At 33.5% G+C, this 21,179-nt stretch overlaps 1 protein-coding gene across 7 annotated transcripts in view; it reads right to left on the reverse strand.

Annotated features, from left to right (window-relative positions):
- The window catches only part of Smap1 (small ArfGAP 1), a 179,742-nt gene that overhangs the window by 114,426 nt on the left and 44,137 nt on the right, over window positions 1-21,179 (reverse strand). For all 7 annotated transcript variants that reach the window (XM_078019784.1, XM_078019781.1, XM_078019782.1 and 4 more), the window contains one exon: window positions 9,736-9,869. In XM_078019784.1, coding sequence (XP_077875910.1) covers window positions 9,736-9,869 — 134 coding nt within the window. Of the gene's footprint in view, window positions 1-9,735; window positions 9,870-21,179 lie in introns of those variants that run through there.

The following is a 21,179-nucleotide window of genomic DNA, read 5'->3' on the forward strand; positions in this document are numbered from 1 at the left end:
CAAGAAGATATAATGACAGTAAGTATTCATGCTTCAAATGTTGGTGCACTTAACTACATAAAACAGTCACTACTAGACTTCAAGATTCAAACAGGCCACAATACAGTAATTTTGGATGACTTCAACAAACTTCTCTTGCCAATAAAAAAGGTCACCTAAACATAACCTCAGTTATGTTTAGGTGACCTTTCAGACCTTCAGACCTAAAAAATATTACTCATCAATAGACCTAACAAACAACTATAGAATATTCATCCAACCTTAGCCAAATTAGCTTTCTTCTCAGTTGCTCATGGTATCTGCTCCAAAACAGACCATATTTTAGTTCACAAAGCAACTCACAGTAAATACAAAAAAAGAATTGATATAATTCCTTGTATATCATTAGATCATAATGGAAAAAATCAGAAATCAACACTTAGAAAAACTACAGAAACTATATAAACACATGGATATTAAACAATGTACCTTTCAATGATAAATGGGTGATAGAAGAAACCAGAGGAGAAGTGTAAAACTTATTAAAATTAAATGTGAATACAGATTTAGCATATCAGAATCTCAGGGAGACTATGAAGATGGTTTTAAGAGGAAAGTTTATACCTATGAGTGCCTACATAAGAAAATCGGAAAGATACCAGATAAACAACTAATGATATATCTAAAAGACCTAGACATGGAGTTGGGGCTCTGGTTCAGTGGCAGAGCGCTTGCTTAGCACAGGTGAGGCACTGAGTTCGATCCTCAGCACTACATAAAAGTAAACAAATAAGGGCTGTGGCTGTGGCTCTGCAGTAGAGCACTCATCTCATATGTGTGAGACCCTGGGTTCGCCCTCAAAATCACATAAATAAAAAAATAAAGGTACTGTGTCCAACTACAACTAAAAAAAATATTTAAAAATAAACAAAAATAAAACATAAATAAAATGAAGGCATGCTATGCATCTACAACCACTAAATAAATAAATAAATAAGACCTAGACATAACCAGGAAAAAAAGAATTTAAATCCCAAAATGAGTACAAGGAAGGAAATAATTAAGATCAGAAATGAAATCAATGAAAGAGGGAATAAAAAAATACAAATAATCATGAAACGAAGAGCTTATTATTTGCTAAGACAAACAATGGTGCATACCTATAATCCCAGCAATTTAGGAGACTGAGACAGCAGGATTCCAAGTTCAGGGCCAGCCTCATCAACTTAGAGAGACCCTAAGCAACTTCAGGAGACCCTGTCTCAAAATAAAAAATAAAAAGGCCTGGGGGAGGTAGCTCAGTGGTAAAATCAGGGTTTGATTCCAATTCTCAGTTAAAAAAAAAAAAAGTATAAACAAGATTGATAATCCCTTAGTTAAACTAACCAAAAGAAAAAGGAAAACCAAAATTTTAAAATCATAAAAAAGGAGGTATCACCATACACAACACAGAAATCTAGAGAATCATGAGGGATTATTTTGAAAACTTATACTCCAATAAACTAGAAAACCTAGAAGAAATAGATAAACTTCTAGACACATAAGACCTGCCAAAATTGAACCAAAAGAATACAGACACATAAACAGACCAATAACAAGCAATGAACTTGAGGCTATAATTAAAAGCTTTCCAACAAAGCCCAGGACCAGATGGATTCTCAGATGAGTTCTACCAGATCTTTAAAGAAGAACTAACACCAATGTTCCTCAAATTATTTCATGAAATGTAAAGTACAGAACATTTCCAAAGTCACTATCACCTTCATATCAAAGCCAAGTAAGGACACATAAAGAAAATTAGAGGCCAATAGCCCTGATGAACACAGATGCAAAAATCTCAATAGATCATTAGCAAATTCTATTTAACAACACATTGTGAAGACTGTACAACATGACCAAACTGGATTCATTCCAGGAATTCAAGGATAGTCCAACAAACACAAATCAATTAATGTAATCCACCACATAAATAAAATTAAGGACAGTCATCTCAATAGATGTAGATAAAACCCCTGACAAAATTTAGCACTAATTCATGATAAAAACAATAAAGGGATAGAAAGAACTTACTTCAACATCATAAAGGCAATATACAACAAACCCAAAGCCAGCTACATAGTGAATGGGTAAAAACAAAGGATTGCCTCTAAAATCAGGAACAAAACAAGGATGTTCACTTCATGACTCCTATTCAACACAGTACTTGAAATTTTACCAGAGCATTTAGAAAAAGGAGAAAATAAAAGGGATAGAAACAGAAAAGGAAAAAATCAAATTATCACTGCAGATGACATGATCCTGTATTTAGAAGATCCAAAAAGCTCCACCAAAAGACTGACTTCTAGAAAAAGAAATCAATTTCCATGTAAGCATGAGTTTGTTGGGATGAACCCAACTACTATGTATAACCATCAAGTTCTAAAATAAAAATAAAGAAACAAATAAGTAAATAAGAAGAAACATATGTTTTAGAGGAGAGAAGCCCAGTACCCAAGTACCCACAATGTAAAAGGCAAAAATGGTTTACAAATCTAAAACATGAAGCTGGTGAGGGAGGAGTTATCTCCAGGAGGCTCCCAATAGGATCGCTGCTCTCTAAAAGGATCATGGCCCCAGGACTACAGTTGGAGCTTGATGGACATTCACTGTGCCCTTCGTATGCTCACACTGTCCAGTCTCAGACATTAATACTGAAGATCCCATCATAAGTTATTTTATCTTTTTTTTTTGCAACCTGGATCATATTAATGCTTTTTACGATTTAATAAATAGCTCTCTTAATGGCTGCACACACATGCACATATACACACACACACACACCCTCACACACACAAAGATTCTAAAGCTCATAAACAAATCCACCTAAGTTACAGGACACAAAATTCACATACAAAAATCAATACCTTTCCTATATGCTAGTAATGAATTTGTTGAAAAAGAAATCAGAAAAAACAAATACATTCACATGGGTTAAAAACAAAACCCTAGGAATAAATCTAACCAAAAGGTGAAAGACCTCTGAAATGAAAATTATAAAACACTGAAAATTGAGGAAGATACTTCAAAATGAAAAGGCCTCCCACGTTCCTAGATAGGCAAAATTAGCATTGTTAAAATGGCTCTATTTCTAAAAGCAATCTACAGATTCAATGCAATCCCCATCAAAATACTAATGATATTCTCCACAGAACTAGGAAAAAACAGTCCTAATTCATTTAGAAGAACAAAACACCTAGAATAGGTAAAGTAATTTTACGCTGAAAAAGTAATGCTAGAGGCATCACAACACCTGACTTGAAATATACTAGAGCTATAGTAATAAAAATTACATGGTACTGGCATGATCCTGGGGGAAGGGGAGGGGGAGGAGGAGGAAAAATCATCAACTGTTAAAGAAAAATAAGAGCTTGTTCTTAGAAGGTAGTGGCAGACACATCACAAGTACTACAATAAATCCATGAGTAGTATATCATCATCATGAGCTGTATGCCAGGGGAAAAGACAGTATATGAGGAAGATTTTGTTTAAAGAAAAATGTGGAAGTACATTTCAAAGAAGAAAAAATTTTAATATGCCTCACAGTGAAGAAACATACGTAAACACACACACACACACATACATTAAAAACAGGTAAAAAGAAAGAAGGAAACCTAAGAATGCATATAATGGCAAAGAAAATGGTAACCACTATGCCTCCTCAACTCCTGCCCCTAAATAAAGAAAACAAAAAGCTGGAAATTAAAACAGAAATATTTAGAGGTTGAGTAAACAGAAAATGAGAGAGAGGAAAGCTTCTCTTCTCTTAGTATAATGAAGAACAGGGTGGTTTAAAAAAAAAAAAAAAAAGCTGGGTTTAAATATGCTTTTCTTCCAGCCAAAATTTTTTGACTTTAAAGTTATTATGGTTTGGGGTTTTCTTCCCCAAAAGTTCAGGTGAGACAATGCAAGAATATTCAGAGGTGAAATGATTAGATTATGAGAGCTGTAACCTGATTAGTGGACTGAGTGGTAACTATATGTAGAGAGAAGCTAGAGAAAGTAGGTCACCAGAGTTGTGTCTTTAAGGTTCATATTTTGTCCCTGGACAGTGGGAACTATCTTTGCTTCTTGGCTGTCATGCCCTGAGCTACCTTCCTCTGCCATGCCCTTCCGCCATGATGTTCTATCTCGTCTTGGGCCCAGAGCAAAGAAGTCAGCCGACCATGGACTGAACTTCTGAACTGTGAAGCAAAATAATCTTTTCCTCCTCTAAGTTGTTTTTGTCAAGTCTTTTTGGTCACAGCAAAAGGCAACTCTAATAAAAGCTAAAGTAAAAATGGTAAAAATATGAAGAGAGGGAGTGAGCAAGTCTATAAAACAATAAAACCAAGTTCTATAAGGGTAAGTCATACTGTGGAAACTATAATCTCAAATGTAAAGTTCAAATGTAAAGTTCCCCAAGATATAATTTTATAACTAAACAAATGTTAAGGGGCTGGGGTTGTGGCTCAGGGGTAGAGTGTTGGCTAGCATGTGTTGAACCCATGTAAGGCACTGGGTTCAATTCTCAGCACCGCATATATACATAAATAAAATAAAGACCCATTGACAACTAAAAAATATTAAAAGAAAGAAAGAAATGTTAACTGTGAAGGCCTGATGCTTCCTGGAAATTCCTAAGTACCACATCATAAATTATATTAATGAATAGTAACCAAAGAGGCTACAAAAGTTTACTAAAACATTTATAGACATATGAAATATTAAGAGTCCAGAGGTTATCGAGAAAAATGCTAAATATATAGACTATATTTTCCAATATGGATAAGATTTCAGTATGCTGTTTATTCAACAGCATAAATTTCAAGTAAGCTAAAAAAACTTGAAAAGTAACATTCTTCTATAATAAGGATAAGACATTCTTCAGTTTTAACCACTTCAGTACAGGTAATTAAAAGATTAAAATGATCAATTAAGAATTCTTAAATTATACTCAAGATTAACAGTTAATATGTCATTATAAAAGATAAAAAATATAATGTTTAGAACAATATAAAAAATTTGGCCCTTTCTAAAAACTTAAGAAGTACTTGACAATAAACCCAATAACTGACAAACACATGACATATAATGCCTCATTTAAAATTTGAGCTGAACATTTAACTGTGTTCTAAGTTATTTTCCCTCAATGCTTTGAAAATGGTCCTCCATGGTTTAAGAAATTATTGTTGCTGCTGAATATGGAACACTAAATCATATTTTAATTATCACTTCCCCAAATCTGAACGATCAGTCTGAATAAACAGGAATAGTCTCCAAAAGAGACATTTCAATATATAGCAAAACTAACCCAAAGGGACAGAAATTAGAAATATTTCTTTTAAACATGAACCTCATTAAAAGAAAGAATTTTCGATTGTTAAAGGTGAATAATACTAAAAGAAATACTTTCACAATTTTATAAAGTGAATAACTTTATTTCTATGTTAATAAAAATAAGTTTTGGTAAACAAACTATTTTCTTTTTAAAAAAGCATATCATTAATTCTAAAACAGCCAATAGATATGGTAGATGTCCAAAAACTGAAAATGACACACAACATCTATATAAGTAACTGATAAATACATTACATATAATGCCAGTTGATAAATAAAAACAAGGCAAAATTTTATAAGTAGCTAAGCAGTTAACAAAAATCACACAAACTTGCCCCCTCAAAAAAGAACATCTTTATTTTGCTTGACAGAACTCAAAAAGATTAAATCATGTTTTCACATTTAGCTAAGAAAAGATTTTTTAAAAAATAGAATTATCCCAACCTAAGTATCATCTTTGAAAATTATAAACATGATCATAATGAAATGCTGGGGAAGACAGAGTAGAACTAAATTCAATAAATTAAATTTATACCTACTGAATAGGTATAAATAAATTACCACCCAAACATTTTTTATATCAAAGACTTTTTAAAACATACATGGGAATAACTAAATCATATTTAAATTATAACTTCCCCAAATCTGAACCATAAGTCTGAATAAACAGGAATAGTCTCCAAAAGAGACATTTCAATATAAGCAAAACTAACCCAAAGGGACATAAATTGTATAATATTAGTCACTGGGGGAGTTGATTAGAATTTGGCACAGGGGAACTTTCTAGGGTGATGGTGATGATGGTGACAGAGTATAGACATTTGCTGAAACTCATAAACTCACTGAGAACCATGAATTTTCTCTGTAACAATACTAAGATTTTTTTTATTCTTTTTTTATTGATTTTTTAAAAAATAAATGACAGCGGAAAGCATTATAATTCTGATTACACATATACAGCACAATTTTTCATACCTCTGGTTGTATATAAAGTATGTTGACACCAATTCATGTCCGCATACATGTACTTTGGATAATGATAGAAAACAATAACAGGTACAAACAGTGTTGGATTATATGGAACAAACCTACTACCATAAGAAATGAGATATGCTTAGGTCTCATTAAAAAACAACTTCAATAAACAGCAGATGCAATGATCTAATTATTCATCTCATAATGCCTTACCATCTATCAGTATTAAAAAGTAAAATAATTATTTTTGGTAAATAGTCTCAAAAAGAAATTCACTTATACGCAAATAATCTGTTTAATTGCTCAATAGTACATTCAGCAATTACAGATTAATAGGAAGCTAAACTGCTTCAAGTCACAAAGATATTTAATTGAAATGTGTCAGATAAAACAGGCTTAGTGGTACATAGCTCTAATCCCTGTCACACAGGAAGATATCAAGTTTGAGGTCAGCCTGGGCAACTTTAGCAAGACCTTCAAAACTAAAAACAAAAAGGCCTATGGACATAGCTCAGTGGTACAGCACCACTGGGTTCATCTCTAGTACAAAAAAAGAAGTTTGTCAGATACTATCCTAAAATGTTTCACCTGCATTAACTTATTAGATTCTTCCAAAAATTTATAAGCTAGATACTATTTTCATTCATATTTTACAATGAAGAAACTAAAGTACCCTAAGGTCAGGTATTCTGTGGAGATAACAGGTCTAACTGATAGTTTGACATTAGACATAATCTTCTTAATTACTCTGCTCAACTACCTCCCAAGAATTAATTGTCTTGAAATACACTGGTCTGAAATAAAGATTGTGCCTTACAGTTTTGAAACTTGGGATCTTCAACTATTACTTACTTATTTATATTTTGTAGTTTCAGAATAATTTTTAAATTACAACTCTAGCTTTGCTTGCAAAAACTCACAGGCTGGTCCATCTGTCTATTATTTTTTTAATATAAAACTCTATTGTTTATTGATTTCTAAGTATATCCTGTCAGATGTGGTTGTACACACCTGTAATCTCAGTGACTCAGAAGGCTGAATGACAGGAAAGTCAGAATTTCAAGGTCAGCCTCGCCAACTTAGAGAGTTACTAAGCAACATGGTGAGATCCTGTCTCAAAAAATTAAAAGGGCTGGGGATATAGATCAGTGGCAAAGCAACTGTGACTTGAGTCCTCAGTACCAAAATAATAATATAATAATAATAATAATAATAGATTTCTAAGTACATCCCAACCTTAGCATCCTCATCATGGCACACCTGGAAGACGAGTTCCATGAAAAGTGGGGCCAGGCAAAACATCCTCTGGTGACAATCACTAATCATAAAGTCTAACATTTCAAAACAGTAATTCTTATTTCAAGAAATAGATAGGTTGGACCAAACAATGTTCAAATATAATTTCAAGTGTTACATGTTAACAAATAATTCTTTTAAGATTCTTATCTTTTTTGCAGGGGATGGAGGGGTTAAACCCTTACACATGTTAGGCAAGTAATCTATCACTCTAGAACCACAGCCCCAAATCCTTACATTTCTAATAATTCAGTATCTTATCATGCACTTCTTTTATTTCAGTCAATGAACTGCAGCCCTCTGATAGGAAATTTCTGTTCTAAGCTACAAAGCTGCCCACCTCAAATAATCTGTTATTTAACTCCTCCCAACAGTCTAATTGAGAAAAACAGTATTTTTCAGAGAACTGAATTGTCCAGGGATTCCATGTCTTGTCCTTGATTTAAAATGAACTATTAAAAAGACTATACACTTTTTTGTCTTCAATGTTTTCTATCTCTATAACTTATTAGGAACACGAAGTTACATTTTCAAACTACACCTCATATTTTCTTTAAACAAACTAGAAACAACATTGTAACATCTGTTACCACATTTGCTACAGAGATATTAAGAACACTGTTTTATATGAAGTGTTCAAAAAACTCTAACTTCTTTGATGTAATTATATGTTTCTCCTCAAGGATCTTGAAAATACATAAAGAATCATATTTCCTTTTATGCCCTCACCAGCAAAAAGCTCAAAAACTATTTTAAGATAGAATTAAATAAATTATGCTTGACTTTATAGCTGGAAGTCTCTATTCTACTCTTTCTACCCTTACCTTATTCCATCTATGCAAATTTTTGCTTTTGTTGATTCTGAAGTACATATGCATATCACTGAGGTTGAACCACATATAGTTAGCATTTCATATCTTTAGTTTCTGCATTTGTGGATTCAATCAACCACAGATCAAATATATTAGGGGAAAAAACTTCATCTGTACTGAACATACACAGACTTTATTTTTGGACATTATTCCCTAAACAGTATAACAACCATTTGCATAGCATTTACATTGTATTTGCTATTATAGGTAATCCAGGAATGATTTAAAGTATATGAAAGAAAGAATATGCATAGGTTACATGCAAATACTACATACACCATTTTCTAAAAGGCACTTAAGCATCCATGGATCCTACAATCTGGAACTAATTTGTGGACATCAAGGGATGATTGCCTATTTATGCATTTAGCACTCTACACTGACTAAAAGCAATTTCAAAAGGGAATAAGAAGTAGTGTAATTTCACAGAAAATTAAAAAGTAAGACCAGTAAAAAATGACCTTTTTTACATTTGTAGCTAACCATAGGATTAGAAAGTAAGAATTTGAGGGTGTAAGAGTGTTACACTGGAAAAATTGTAAACTCTTAAAATTACATACAAATTTATCTCTAACAAAGCTAAACCACTCTAAACAAGCCTAAACTGGTCATAAGAACATTCTCTCACTCAACTAGCTTCCAAGTATCAGACCTGATTGAATGAATATCAAGATTACCACTCTAGGCCAGGCGCATTCCACATGCCTTTAATCCCAGCAGCTCAGGAGAATCACAAGTTAAAAACCAGCCTCAGCAAAAGTGAGGTATTAAGCAACTCAGTGAGACTCTATCTCTAAATAAAATACAAAACAGGGCTGGGGATGTGGCTCAGTGGCTGAGTGTCCCCGAGTTCAATTCCGGTACATCCCCCCCCCTTCCAAAAATAGAATACCTCTCTGTATAGAAGGGAAATCCTTCAAGTGAATTTTCAGGTTAGAAATCATTTTTTTTCTTTACCTTTACCCAGGTTCCCTCTACTGATAGGAAAATAAACTATGGAATTATAATGGCAAATTTCGTTAACACAAAAAATATTGTTAAAATACCTTAAAATCAGCATTTTAGATAAAAATTCAAAACTGACTTTATTGTAAATCCAAGAATAAAATAAGTATCTGTGAATTAACAAGTCAAACAGCATTCGCATTTTATATGTAGTATACTTCTTTTCAATGTTAATCCTTAGATGCAAGAAGAGTTAGATATTTTTAAATCATTTTAAATATTTTTAATAATTTCTTATAAATGTAATGTTTACCTGTATCTGTTCTGGTGTCCATTGGTCTAGGTTGACTGATTTGACCCTGGATATATGAACCCCAAGATTTCTATGTATTCCAGCACATCTTATGCAAATAAACACACCAATATTCCAGGAAGCCCATCGGGGACCTAATTAAGGAAAAGAAACAAAGAAAAGCAAGTATTAAAAACTAAAAAACAAAATAAAACAAAAACCCACAAAAGCATATTAGAAGCATTCTGATATTTATACCATTATAAAAGAAATTTAAAGAATCATATGCTCAAATTTTCAAATCATACTGACAGCAGCTTGCTATGATGACCTATGACCTGGTTGCACTGAAGGTTATAAATAAATCTTCCAGAACCTTAACCATATTACTAAGTTTGTTTTCTAGAAACTTCTCCTAAATCTAAGATTTTTAAATTAATCTATATAAAGTTATTTCACTGACCACAGTTGAGTCAGTAGTACTGTTGCCCAGTAAAAAAATGAGTTCTTTAAATACATAAGATAATAATTAAAATACTAACAAATAAAAATTTTTAATACTTTTTTTTTTTTTGGCCGATGTTTTCTGGATACGTTGCCTGAACCGCACAACCCTCCTGTCTCAGCCTCCCAAGTAGCTGATGTAACACATTTTTAAAAACTAAAACATAAGGGGTGGGAACAGAGCTCACTGGTAGGTAGAGCACTACCCTAGCATATGTGAAGCCCTGGTTCATCCTCCATCAACACAAAAGTAAACAAACAAACAAAAAAAAAACAAATCCCAATATTATATATAACTATAATACAATGCGCCAATTTTTATTCATTGAAAATTCATTTTTTTTCATTGAAAGTATATACTTAATGTATACATACATTGAAAGTACTGTATCAAATAAAATAAATAAAACATAAATCAATAAGGAAAAAAAATTTTTCAGAAAATTGGCCAAAAGCTATGAATGGATAATTCATAGAAGAAATGTATGGCCAACAAACTTATAAAAATAGGTACATCTCACTGGTAATTATGGAAAATGACCTATGTTGCATACAACAGAGTTTTTAAATACATTAGTACAACAATGAAAACAAGAATTGCCTCAAAAAGCTTTATAGGAACTGAGGTATACTGTAAAATGTTACTTTTTTGATCATGGCCAAAATATCCTGAAAATATTAGAGATACTAACAGACTCAAATATTCAGGAGCTTATACCTGATTTCTATAAATTACTTGATTATGAAAAATTTCAAGTTTTTTAAAAAGTATTGTAGGCTTATGTTTTAAGTACACTTTTTTTTCTTTTTGCAATGCTGAGAATTGAACCAAGTGGAACAAGACAGGGATGCCCTCTCTCACCGCTTCTATTCAATATAGTTCTCCAAATACTGGCCAGAGCAATTAGACAGATGAAAGAAATTAAAGGCATTGATAGGAAAAGAAGAACTTAAATTATCACTATTTGTGGACGATACGATCCTATACCTAGAAGACACAAAGGGTCTACAAAGAAACTACTAGAGCTAATAAATGAATTCAGCAAAGTGGCAGGATATAAAATCAACACGCATAAATCTAAGGCATTCCTGTATATCAGCGACAAATCTTCTGATACGGAAATGAGGAAAACCACCCCATTCACAATATCCTCAAAAAAAATAAAATACTTGGGAATCAACCTAACAAAAGAGGTGAAAGACCTATACAATGAAAACTACAGAACCCTAAAGAGAGAAATAGAATATCTTAGAAGATGGAAAAATATACCCTGTTCATGGATAGGCAGAACTAACATCATCAAAATGGCGATATTACTAAAAGTTCTCTATAGGTTCAATGCAATGCCAATCAAAATCCCAATGGCATTTCTTGTAGAAATAGATAAAGCAATCATGAAATTCATATGGAAAAATAAAAGACCCAGAATAGCAAAAGCAATTCTAAGCAGGAAGTGTGAATCAGGAGGTGTAGCTATACCAGATTTCAAACTGTACTACAAAGCAATAGTAACAAAAACAGCATGGTACTGGTACCAAAACAGGCGGGTGGACCAATGTTATACAATAGAGGACCAGAAACCAATCCACAAAATTACAACTATCTTATATTCGATAAAGCATACAATGGAGGAAGGATAGCATCTTCAACAAATGGTGCTGGGAAAACTGGAAATCCATACACAACAAAATGAAACTGAATCCCCTCCTCTCGCCATGCACAAAAGTCAACTCAAAATGGATCAAGGACCTTGATATCAAATCAGAGACTATGCATCTGACAGAAGAAAAGGTTGGCTCCGATCTACATATTGTGGGGTCGGGCTCCAAATTCCTTAATAGGACACCCATAGCACAAGAGTTAATAACAAGAATCAACAAATGGGACTTACTTAAACTAAAAAGTTTTTTCTCAGAAAGAGAAACAATAAGAGAGGTAAACAGGGAGCCTACATCATGGGAACAAATTTTTACTCCTCACACTTCAGATAGAGCCCTAATATCCAGAGTATACAAAGAACTCAAAAAATTAAACAATAAGAAACAAATAACCCAATCAACAAATGGGCCAAAGACCTGAACAGACACTTCTCAGAGGAGGACATACAATCAATCAACAAGTACATGAAAAAATGCTCACCATCTCTAGCAGTCAGAGAAATGCAAATCAAAACCACCCTAAGATACCATCTCACTCCAGTAAGATTGGCAGCCATTATGAAGTCAAACAATAACAAGTGCTGGCGAGAATGTGGGGAAAAGGGTACACTGGTACATTGCTGGTGGGACTGCAAATTGGTGCGGCCAATTTGGAAAGCAGTATGGAGATTCCTGGGAAAGCTGGGAATGGAACCACCATTTGACCCAGCTATTGCCCTTCTCGGACTATTCCCTGAAGACCTTAAAAGAGCATACTACAGGGATACTGCCACATCGATGTTCATAGCAGCACAGTTCACAATAGCTAGACTGTGGAACCAACCCAGATGCCCGTCAATAGATGAATGGATAAAAAAAATGTGGCATTTATACACCATGGAGTATTATGCAGCACAAAAAATGACAAAATCATGGAATTTGCAGGGAAATGGATGGCACTAGAGCAGATTATGCTTAGTGAAGCTAGCCAATCCCTAAAAAACAAATACCAAATGTCTTCTTTGATATAATGAGAGCAACTATGAACAGAGCAGGGAGGAAGAGCAGGAAGAAAAGATTAACATTAAACAGAGACATGAGATGGGATGGAAAGGGAGAGAAAAGGGAAATTGCATGGAAATGAAGGGAGACCCTCATTGCTATACAAAATTACATATAAGAGGTTGTGAGGGGAATGGGAAAATAAACAAGGAGAGAAATGAATTACAGTAGATGGGGTAGAGAGAGAAGATGTGAGGGAAGGGGAGGGGGGATAGTAGGGGATAGGAAAGGTAGCAGAATACAACAGTTACTAATAGGGCATTATGTAAAATTGTGGATGTGTAACTGAGGTGATTCTGCAATCTGCATTTGGGGTAAAATTGGGAGTTCATAACCCACTTCAATCTAATGTATGAAATATGATATGTCAAGAGCTTTGTAATGTTGTGAACAACCAATAAAAAAAAAGAAAAATATAGTGAAAAAGGAGAAGGTAGAGAACAAAATGTGTGCAAGTTCTGTATTTGGAATTTTAAAAAGTTATTTGTAAAGACTCAGAAAACTGCAGAATTGTTGAATGGTTTAAATGACAGTGACACACTGAGATGAAAAATGTCCAGCAATCTATTAAGATCGACTAAAGTTTACCTGGAGCATCTTCTTCAAGAATGACAGTTGCAACCCCAATAGGGAGTACAAAAAGTAAATAAAGCAGAATACTAATTCAGAGAGAAAATGAAAAGCAATGCAAAATCAAAGGAGAAAGTTTTAAAGAAAACATGGTCAACAGTGTCAAATAATTCATAGAAGTTAGTAGAATGAAGCTAGAAAAGAACATGTGAATGTGGGAACTGTAGTAATTGAGAGGTCATGGGTAACCTCATAAAGACTAGGTGGAGTGAAAAGAATTGTACTTCCAGTTTAAACTCTTAGCATTTCAGTCTATGACACCAAACCTTTATTTAAAAACAATTTTCCATTCTCCTCTATATTGTTTTCATGACCATCTTGGTCTTAATTCTTCTTAAATTATTTTTCAAAATTCCAACTTAAATCAAGGAGCAATAAGAACACACTCCTTGCTTTCCCTTGAATACAACTCAATTATTCTGTCTTGGCACTTTGCTTCACACCAACCATTTTCCTTGCCTAAAATGTTCTGCTAGTGACCACACAAATTCTACCCCATCTTCAAGGACTAAACAAAGTACTGTCTTCTTCTTTAAGCTCTTCCTTATGACTTCATCCTCCATTCTCTTCTCCTATAAAAGTCTATAGTTCATGACAGCTTGTCTCATACAATATGCCACAACAGGTACCTTCTATTTTTTCATTTGTTGTTAGCAATTGTGTCTTAAAGTAGATGGTAAATTTTTCACTAGAAAAGCTCTATGTGGCCTTCTGCATCACTTATAGTAAGGAAATAGGCTATATAATAAAAATCTGCCAGGTCTGATGACTTAGTCAAATATGGAGGTTCTTTGATTCCTGGAGCAATTAATCTACTATTTTTTTTTAAAGGAAATGAAACCAAAAACTCTGTGGCAGAAATTATGGTCTTTAATAATTTTGCCATTCTTCTTTTTGGTAATAAAGGCCTTTGACTATTAATTAGAAATATGGCTTTCCAGATAAGACTATATTTCTCAGCCTCCTCTGCAGCAAAATATGGCCACATAACCAAGTTCAGGCCAATAGAATGTGAGCAGAAAAGATGTGTTTTGCTATTAACCACCCTGGGCCTGTGTTTCCTATTCTCTTCCCCATTCCCATTATTTGTGAGATAATAGAAAACTAACCTGTTACCTTGGATTCAGATGTTGAGCCCCATGTTGAAGATGACAAAACTACTCTATCCACATTGGATAGTTCATCTTTAGACTAAAAGGAAGTAAAAATAACCTATCCTATTTAAGCCACAGTCTTTAGGAGTGAGTCATTTTGTTATAGCAGTTAAGCCTATAATCAAAATAATTCAATGTGAATTATAATTGTATTTGGTACCAGCAAATAGAATACATCTGAGATTTAATATTCTTTGATTTCAGAGACAAAATCCTAAATGAAGGATTAAAGAACAAACAATTCTCATCAAACTCAAATGCTCTAAATTCAATTTAAACCACCAATCATATGTTAAGTGTTTATTTTAACCAAGGTATTAAATGAAGAAGGCAAAACACAGATTATGCCTTCAAGGAGCTTCAAGTCTAGTAAGTCAGACAGTGGTTACAATATAAGGGTAAATGATGTGGGAACACAGAAGAGGAAAAGATGAATGCTGAACAGCAATATCAGTATAAGCTCTATAGAGTCAGTGGTATTTGAGGCAATTACTAAAAGTCAAGTATAGGAAGAGAAGGTAAAGCCTGGACAAGGTACAAAAGCACAAAGTACATCCTAAGTTAAGTGAACAGTCCCTCCCATTTTGAAGAGTCTAGACTTTGCTATGATGTATAATCAAAAAATATAATACTAAAGTGCCTTATAACTAAATTTCTTTTTCATTGATTTGATTTTAAGTAATGATACACACATGTAGCTTGAATTTGTATGATACAAAGTGGTTACTAAGTCAGAAATAAAAGGAAGTTATAAGGTATGGAAATATTGAAGATTGTAAAAAAATTAATTTGCTGACTGATAAATCATTTATACATATAAAAAATAAACAGAAATCTTCCTGAGATCTCAATGTATAGCCTAGAAGCTTTCATGCCATTTGAAAAATAAAACGAAATTTTGTTCTTTTCAGAAAAAATAAAAAATCTTTTGCTTACCATGATGGATTTAGAAATAGAAAAGCTTCTTTGATTTTTTCCCCCCAGGGAAAATCTACTAGGGATTGAATCCAGGGGTGCTACCACTGAGCTACACCTCCCAGGGTCTCTCTAAGTTGCTTAAGGCCTCACTAAATTGCTAAGGTTGGGCTCCAACTTATAATCCTCCTGCCAGTCTCTCGAGTCACTAGGATTACAGGTATGTACCAACCTTTGAATATTTTTTATAAAAAGAAAATACAGTGAAGAAAAAAGACTTAAATTGCTTATAGTAATTTCCTTTTTAAGATTTGGTTCTTCTAGGGCTGGGATTGTGGTTCAGTGGTAGAGCACTTGCCTGGCATGTTCAATTATGTGGTGCTGAGGATTATATGACTTAAATTCAATCCTCAGCACCACATAAAATAAATAAATAAAATAAAGGCAGTGTGTCCATCTGCAACTTAAAAAAATTAAAGAAAAAGACTTAGTTCTTCTATAAGCTTCTCTAACCCTTCAGCAACACTTTTTAAATAACACTTATCACAATGATTTACAGTTGTTTTATCTGTCTTTTCTGAGAAACTGTGATTTCTTTGAGAATACTAACTCCATTTTATTGATCTCTGTGTGCCAGACCCAGGCACAATGTCAGCTACAAAAATTAGATAGTCTCCAGCTTACAAATAGTAACTAAGATCTTAAGTCATCTAAGTTATTGCTATCAAAACTGCTAAGACAGAAATTTTAAAGAAAACCACTATCCTACCGAATAAGTAAAACATTATCGTTATTTCCAAATACACTGCCAGTTGTAATTCTAATAAACACGTAAGACTGCCACCCATTTTAGAGACTGAGAAACTTGTGCTCAAAATATAATGAAAAATGCTGGTAATGGTGAGAAAGTGCTAGAACCATATTATGGGCAAATGCAACTGAAAATACTTTGTAAGGTCTCCTACCCTTGTAATTCTGGTACTATCCCAAACAAAATTTCCTACCACTGGATAATTGGTTTTACTCTATTTTGTTAATGTTCTGAAATGCCAAGTTACTTGCTATTGAAGCAATTAATTTAAAAATGCAAATAACTTTTTCCTATCCTTCCATAAGTATCATTTTTTTTGCACATTATTTAGTTCGTTTTATTTCTTTCCTCATAACATTCAAGATTAGAGACAGTAAGAACTAGATTTGGTAGTTTTAGTGGGAAAGAAAAACTGCAAAGAACAAGAAAAATTTTGCTCATGGAAAAGCAGAGTGGAAGGGGGGGGCAAAATCCACTAAGATATAAAGAGTAATTCTTCCAGCAGCATCATTAGTAGTGGATGCCTCAGGAAAGAGACACAAACCAAAGCAATAAAATGAGCTCAAAGAGAAACTACCTGTATCAGAATATAGTCTGTGACCAAACATGAAATAAGGATAAATCCCCTTTTTTCTTTCCCTCTCAAGGCTCTTTATTCTCTATCCATGAGTTTTAGCTTACCCTTCATTGCTTATTGTCAATAATGTTTTGCATTGGTATGCTTATAGACAACCAGGAGAACTAAACAACAATCCATGAAAATGTGTTTTCCACACTATAAACAAATGAACTACAAGTCTGAAAAAGAACTTGGGGATGGGGAAGATTGGAAATGACTGCAAATAAGCCTGAGAGGTCATTTTGGAGTGATGGAAATGTTCTAAAATTCCATTGTGGTAAGGGTTACAAAACTCTGTTAATATGCTAAAAATTAGTATATACACTTAAATAGATAAGCAGTATAGTATGTAAATTCTATACCTACATGAATGCATTCAATGTAAAAATGAAATATCATATATTCCTTTTTTTTAAAATTGGTTTTTCCTTACTTTACCAGAAAAGAAATAATGACAGTCAAAAATAGAGCCAGTAGATTGAAGTTGAGAAGACTGGTGGATGATCCTAAGATGTGCAGCTCTGGAAGACATACAGAAATGTCAACCAAGAAGCCATGGACTCAGCTTCTATCACATTAAAAAAGATGATAATAAGACTTTTATTAAACACAAAAGTTTAAATAAGAGTTCCATAAACAGTATTTCAAGAATGGTTATTTTAAAGTTCCAAATGGTTTCTTATAGCAAATATTTTATTATGCAATGTTCTAAGAAGTGATTTTTAAAATAACTTTTTAATCTGAAAGAAATTAACATTTTGTCATGACCTAATCATCTGTGGTTATTCGCATCACATCCATGTTTTCCTGTAAAGTAGCATCAGTAATGCCAGAAGATGAAAGCATAGGGATAACATTTTGCAACCAGAATTCCTGCACAATCATTATAAACTTGAAAAGAATTATCACAATGCTAATTAAAAGTTCTGTGTGCTATTTTATCTATTTTTATGGTGCTGGGGATCAAACACAAAACTTCATAAATTCTAGGCAAGAGCTCTACCATTGAGCTACATTCCCAGAGTTGAGGTATTCCTTAAGAAATGCTGAAAGGGGGGGGCTGGGGATGTGGCTCAAGCGGTAACGCGCTAGCCTGGCATGCGTGGGGCACTGGGTTCGATCCTCATCACCACATAAAAATAAAATAAAGATGATGTGTCCACCGAAAACTGAAAAATAAATATTAAAAAATTCTCTCTTCTCTCTCTCTCTCTTAAAAAAAAAAAAAGAAATGCTGAAGGTATATCAAGGAGATTTAAAACAAACAGGAGAACAAAAAAAAAGTCTATAAACAACCACTTTTATATCACTATGTCAAACAAAAAAAAACATTCAAATTCAAATTTTTTTTAGTCTCTAAGATAAATGGCATAACACATACTGGGTTTTTTTTTGTTTTGTTTTGTTTGTTTGTTCAAGCTAGGGTTCTTGCCTGTTGTCCAGTCTGGTCTTCTCACCTCAGCCACTCCAGTAACTGGAACTACAGACATGCCTACCACATCCATCTTTTACCAATTCAACTCAGTGCCCAGCATAAACTCAATAAGTGAGACACAAAGACGAGAGAAAGAGAGAATGCTAAGTGAGAAAAGTGATTTCAAAGAATGTTTGAGATACTACTCTATCAGGCACTGGAAAGGGTCATATGACAAAAACAAAAAGTAATCTACTCCTTTCTCCTCCCTATCCCCCTGCCTTCCAATTCAAAGTCTAACTGCAGTATACAGGGAGGGCAAATACATCCACAAAGGCACATGTCCATTAATTACCTCAAGAGAACATACTGTTTTTGCAAATGCTCTCATTTTGATCTAAGGTCTATTTATGTAGCACTGCCCTTTCTTAGTATTTGTTGAATCTTACAAAGAATTTATCACTGATGTTATTAGAATAATCGATGAAACAGTAGCTCTACAAATTAAATAAATTGTGTTATCAATATTAACTGTCTGATTTGGGTAACTGTACTAAGGTTATTTAATAAAAGTCCTTCCTTGTTTTTAGGAGATAAGCTAAATATTTAGGCTTACAGACACATTTTGGCTGTAACTTATTCTAAAACAGTTCAGAAAAAAAATGTGTTTGTGTGATATACACATATATACAAAAAAGAAATGTGCTAACAACAAATCTCACTATCATGTATAGTTATAATGTACAAATAAAAAATTTAATAAAGAACAAATGTGATTAACATTTGAAGAAGTTAAATAAAGGATGGAAAAGAAAATTGTATTAATACAATTTGCTTCATTTACTCTTTATTTTTTGTAGGGGAATTGAACCCAGGGTCACTTAACCACTGAGCCACATCCCCAGTCCTTTTTATATTTTATTTGGAGACAGGGTCCTGCTGAGTTGCTTAGGGCCTCAATAAGTTGCTGAGGCTGGCTTTGAACTCGCAATTCTCCTGCCTCAGCCTCCGGAGCCACTGGGATTACAGGCATGTGCCATTGCACCCAGCTTCCTTCATTTACTCTTGCTTTCACTTATAGAAATGAATAAATGAGAATAGAATGCTAAGTATGATCAGTAAATAAGATTATAATTAAAAAGGAAAAATCATCCCATATTCACATAACTTTTCTTAACATCAGTTTCTTCGTTTAAAAATAAAAGACCACCATCTTCCATATTTAAACAACCATTATGAACATCAAAAGACAAAACACATATGAAAGCTTTCTATAACCATGAATCATTTTTGTAGAGCTAACAAATCCTTTTCTCTGTATTCCATACTTTTCTGATCTAATAGTAAAAGTCCAGGAAACATCAATCTTTTTACTCCAAAAATCCACTTTTTTTTAATCATGCAAATCCACCAGTTACATAATAGAGGATAAAAAGTAATCTTTTGGAGGGATGAAATTCACATTAAAAATACACATTAATTATGAGATACTTCTCAGGGTGAGAGAAACAAAAACAAGAAAATACTTTTTGTTTTCTTTTCTGCATCCCTGGTTGGGCACCAAAAGAAAATGATTCTTTACTTCTTAGGATTGAGGAGATGTGGAATAACTCTAGCTTTCATCTCATCTCTAAGTAGATTTGTATAACCCACTTATGTTTAATTCAATGTGTTGCTTTTACTTATCTGAGGCAGAACTAAGATTTCCACTGCATCCCTCCCCAATCCAATACATGCTCTTAATTTCTGCAATATGGTTAGTTGCTGATGTAGGGGGAAAAAAACGAAGTCATTCTTGTTCCTCTTTTCCTTTCAGTATCTCTATTTATTCAAGAAACCTTTCTAGCCATCTTAATTTTTCTCCCTTCAAATTCATGACTTTAATCTCATGCTGTTTGGGACTATCTCAGTTAAGGATCTTATCAGCTATCACCTAGAGTCCTAGACTACTACAATATCTGCCTCAATATCCTCATAATTCCAAATAGTGCTTTTCAGACCTGTTAACCTATCATATAAAGTTTAACTTCATTAAATATATATGTAGGCCTGGTTACCAATGAACAATTCAATGTTTTGAAGCTGGAAAAGGAGCTTTACATTATTTACACTGGTTCCACTGGCCAAGAAAAAATTTTAAAAAAAACTGTTAAGGGACTTGTGGAAAAGAAGGAGCAATATAACAAAAGAAATCTGTCTTAGTGCTTTTAATAAAACCTATTCTGACAATTAAAAAGTGACTATTCTATTCAATAGATACATGGGATAAACTTCTTGAAATTTGATATATTTTCCTCAATTAGTTTACCTAAGAGAATGTACCCAGGAAAATGAGAAACAGTTCTTCAGGATGTCTTCACAGTGTAATGCATTAAAAAAAAAAAAAAAAAAAGCCTAGTTCCATTTAAATGATATAACCAGAAGTGAAATCCACCTAAAAATGTGATCTGTGACCTGAAAATATCTTAGGAAAGGGACATCAGCAAGATAGCAAAACAGGTGGCTCCTGGCTTTCCCTCCTCCCATATATGCAACAAATAATCATCTACACAGGGGTTAATTCCCTCTGAGAAAGCCAGAAACTAGCTGAGATACTTCTATATGAGAGTATCATCCACATCAAAATGAACAGGAAAACCTAAGATGCTCTCATACAAAACCCTCCATTTACAATGCCATACAACTGTGAAAGAATCCTCAACTCTGAGCTTATGCAGT

This window comes from Ictidomys tridecemlineatus, chromosome 8 (assembly GCF_052094955.1).
Source record: "Ictidomys tridecemlineatus isolate mIctTri1 chromosome 8, mIctTri1.hap1, whole genome shotgun sequence".
NCBI classification, from domain to species: Eukaryota; Metazoa; Chordata; class Mammalia; order Rodentia; family Sciuridae; genus Ictidomys; species Ictidomys tridecemlineatus.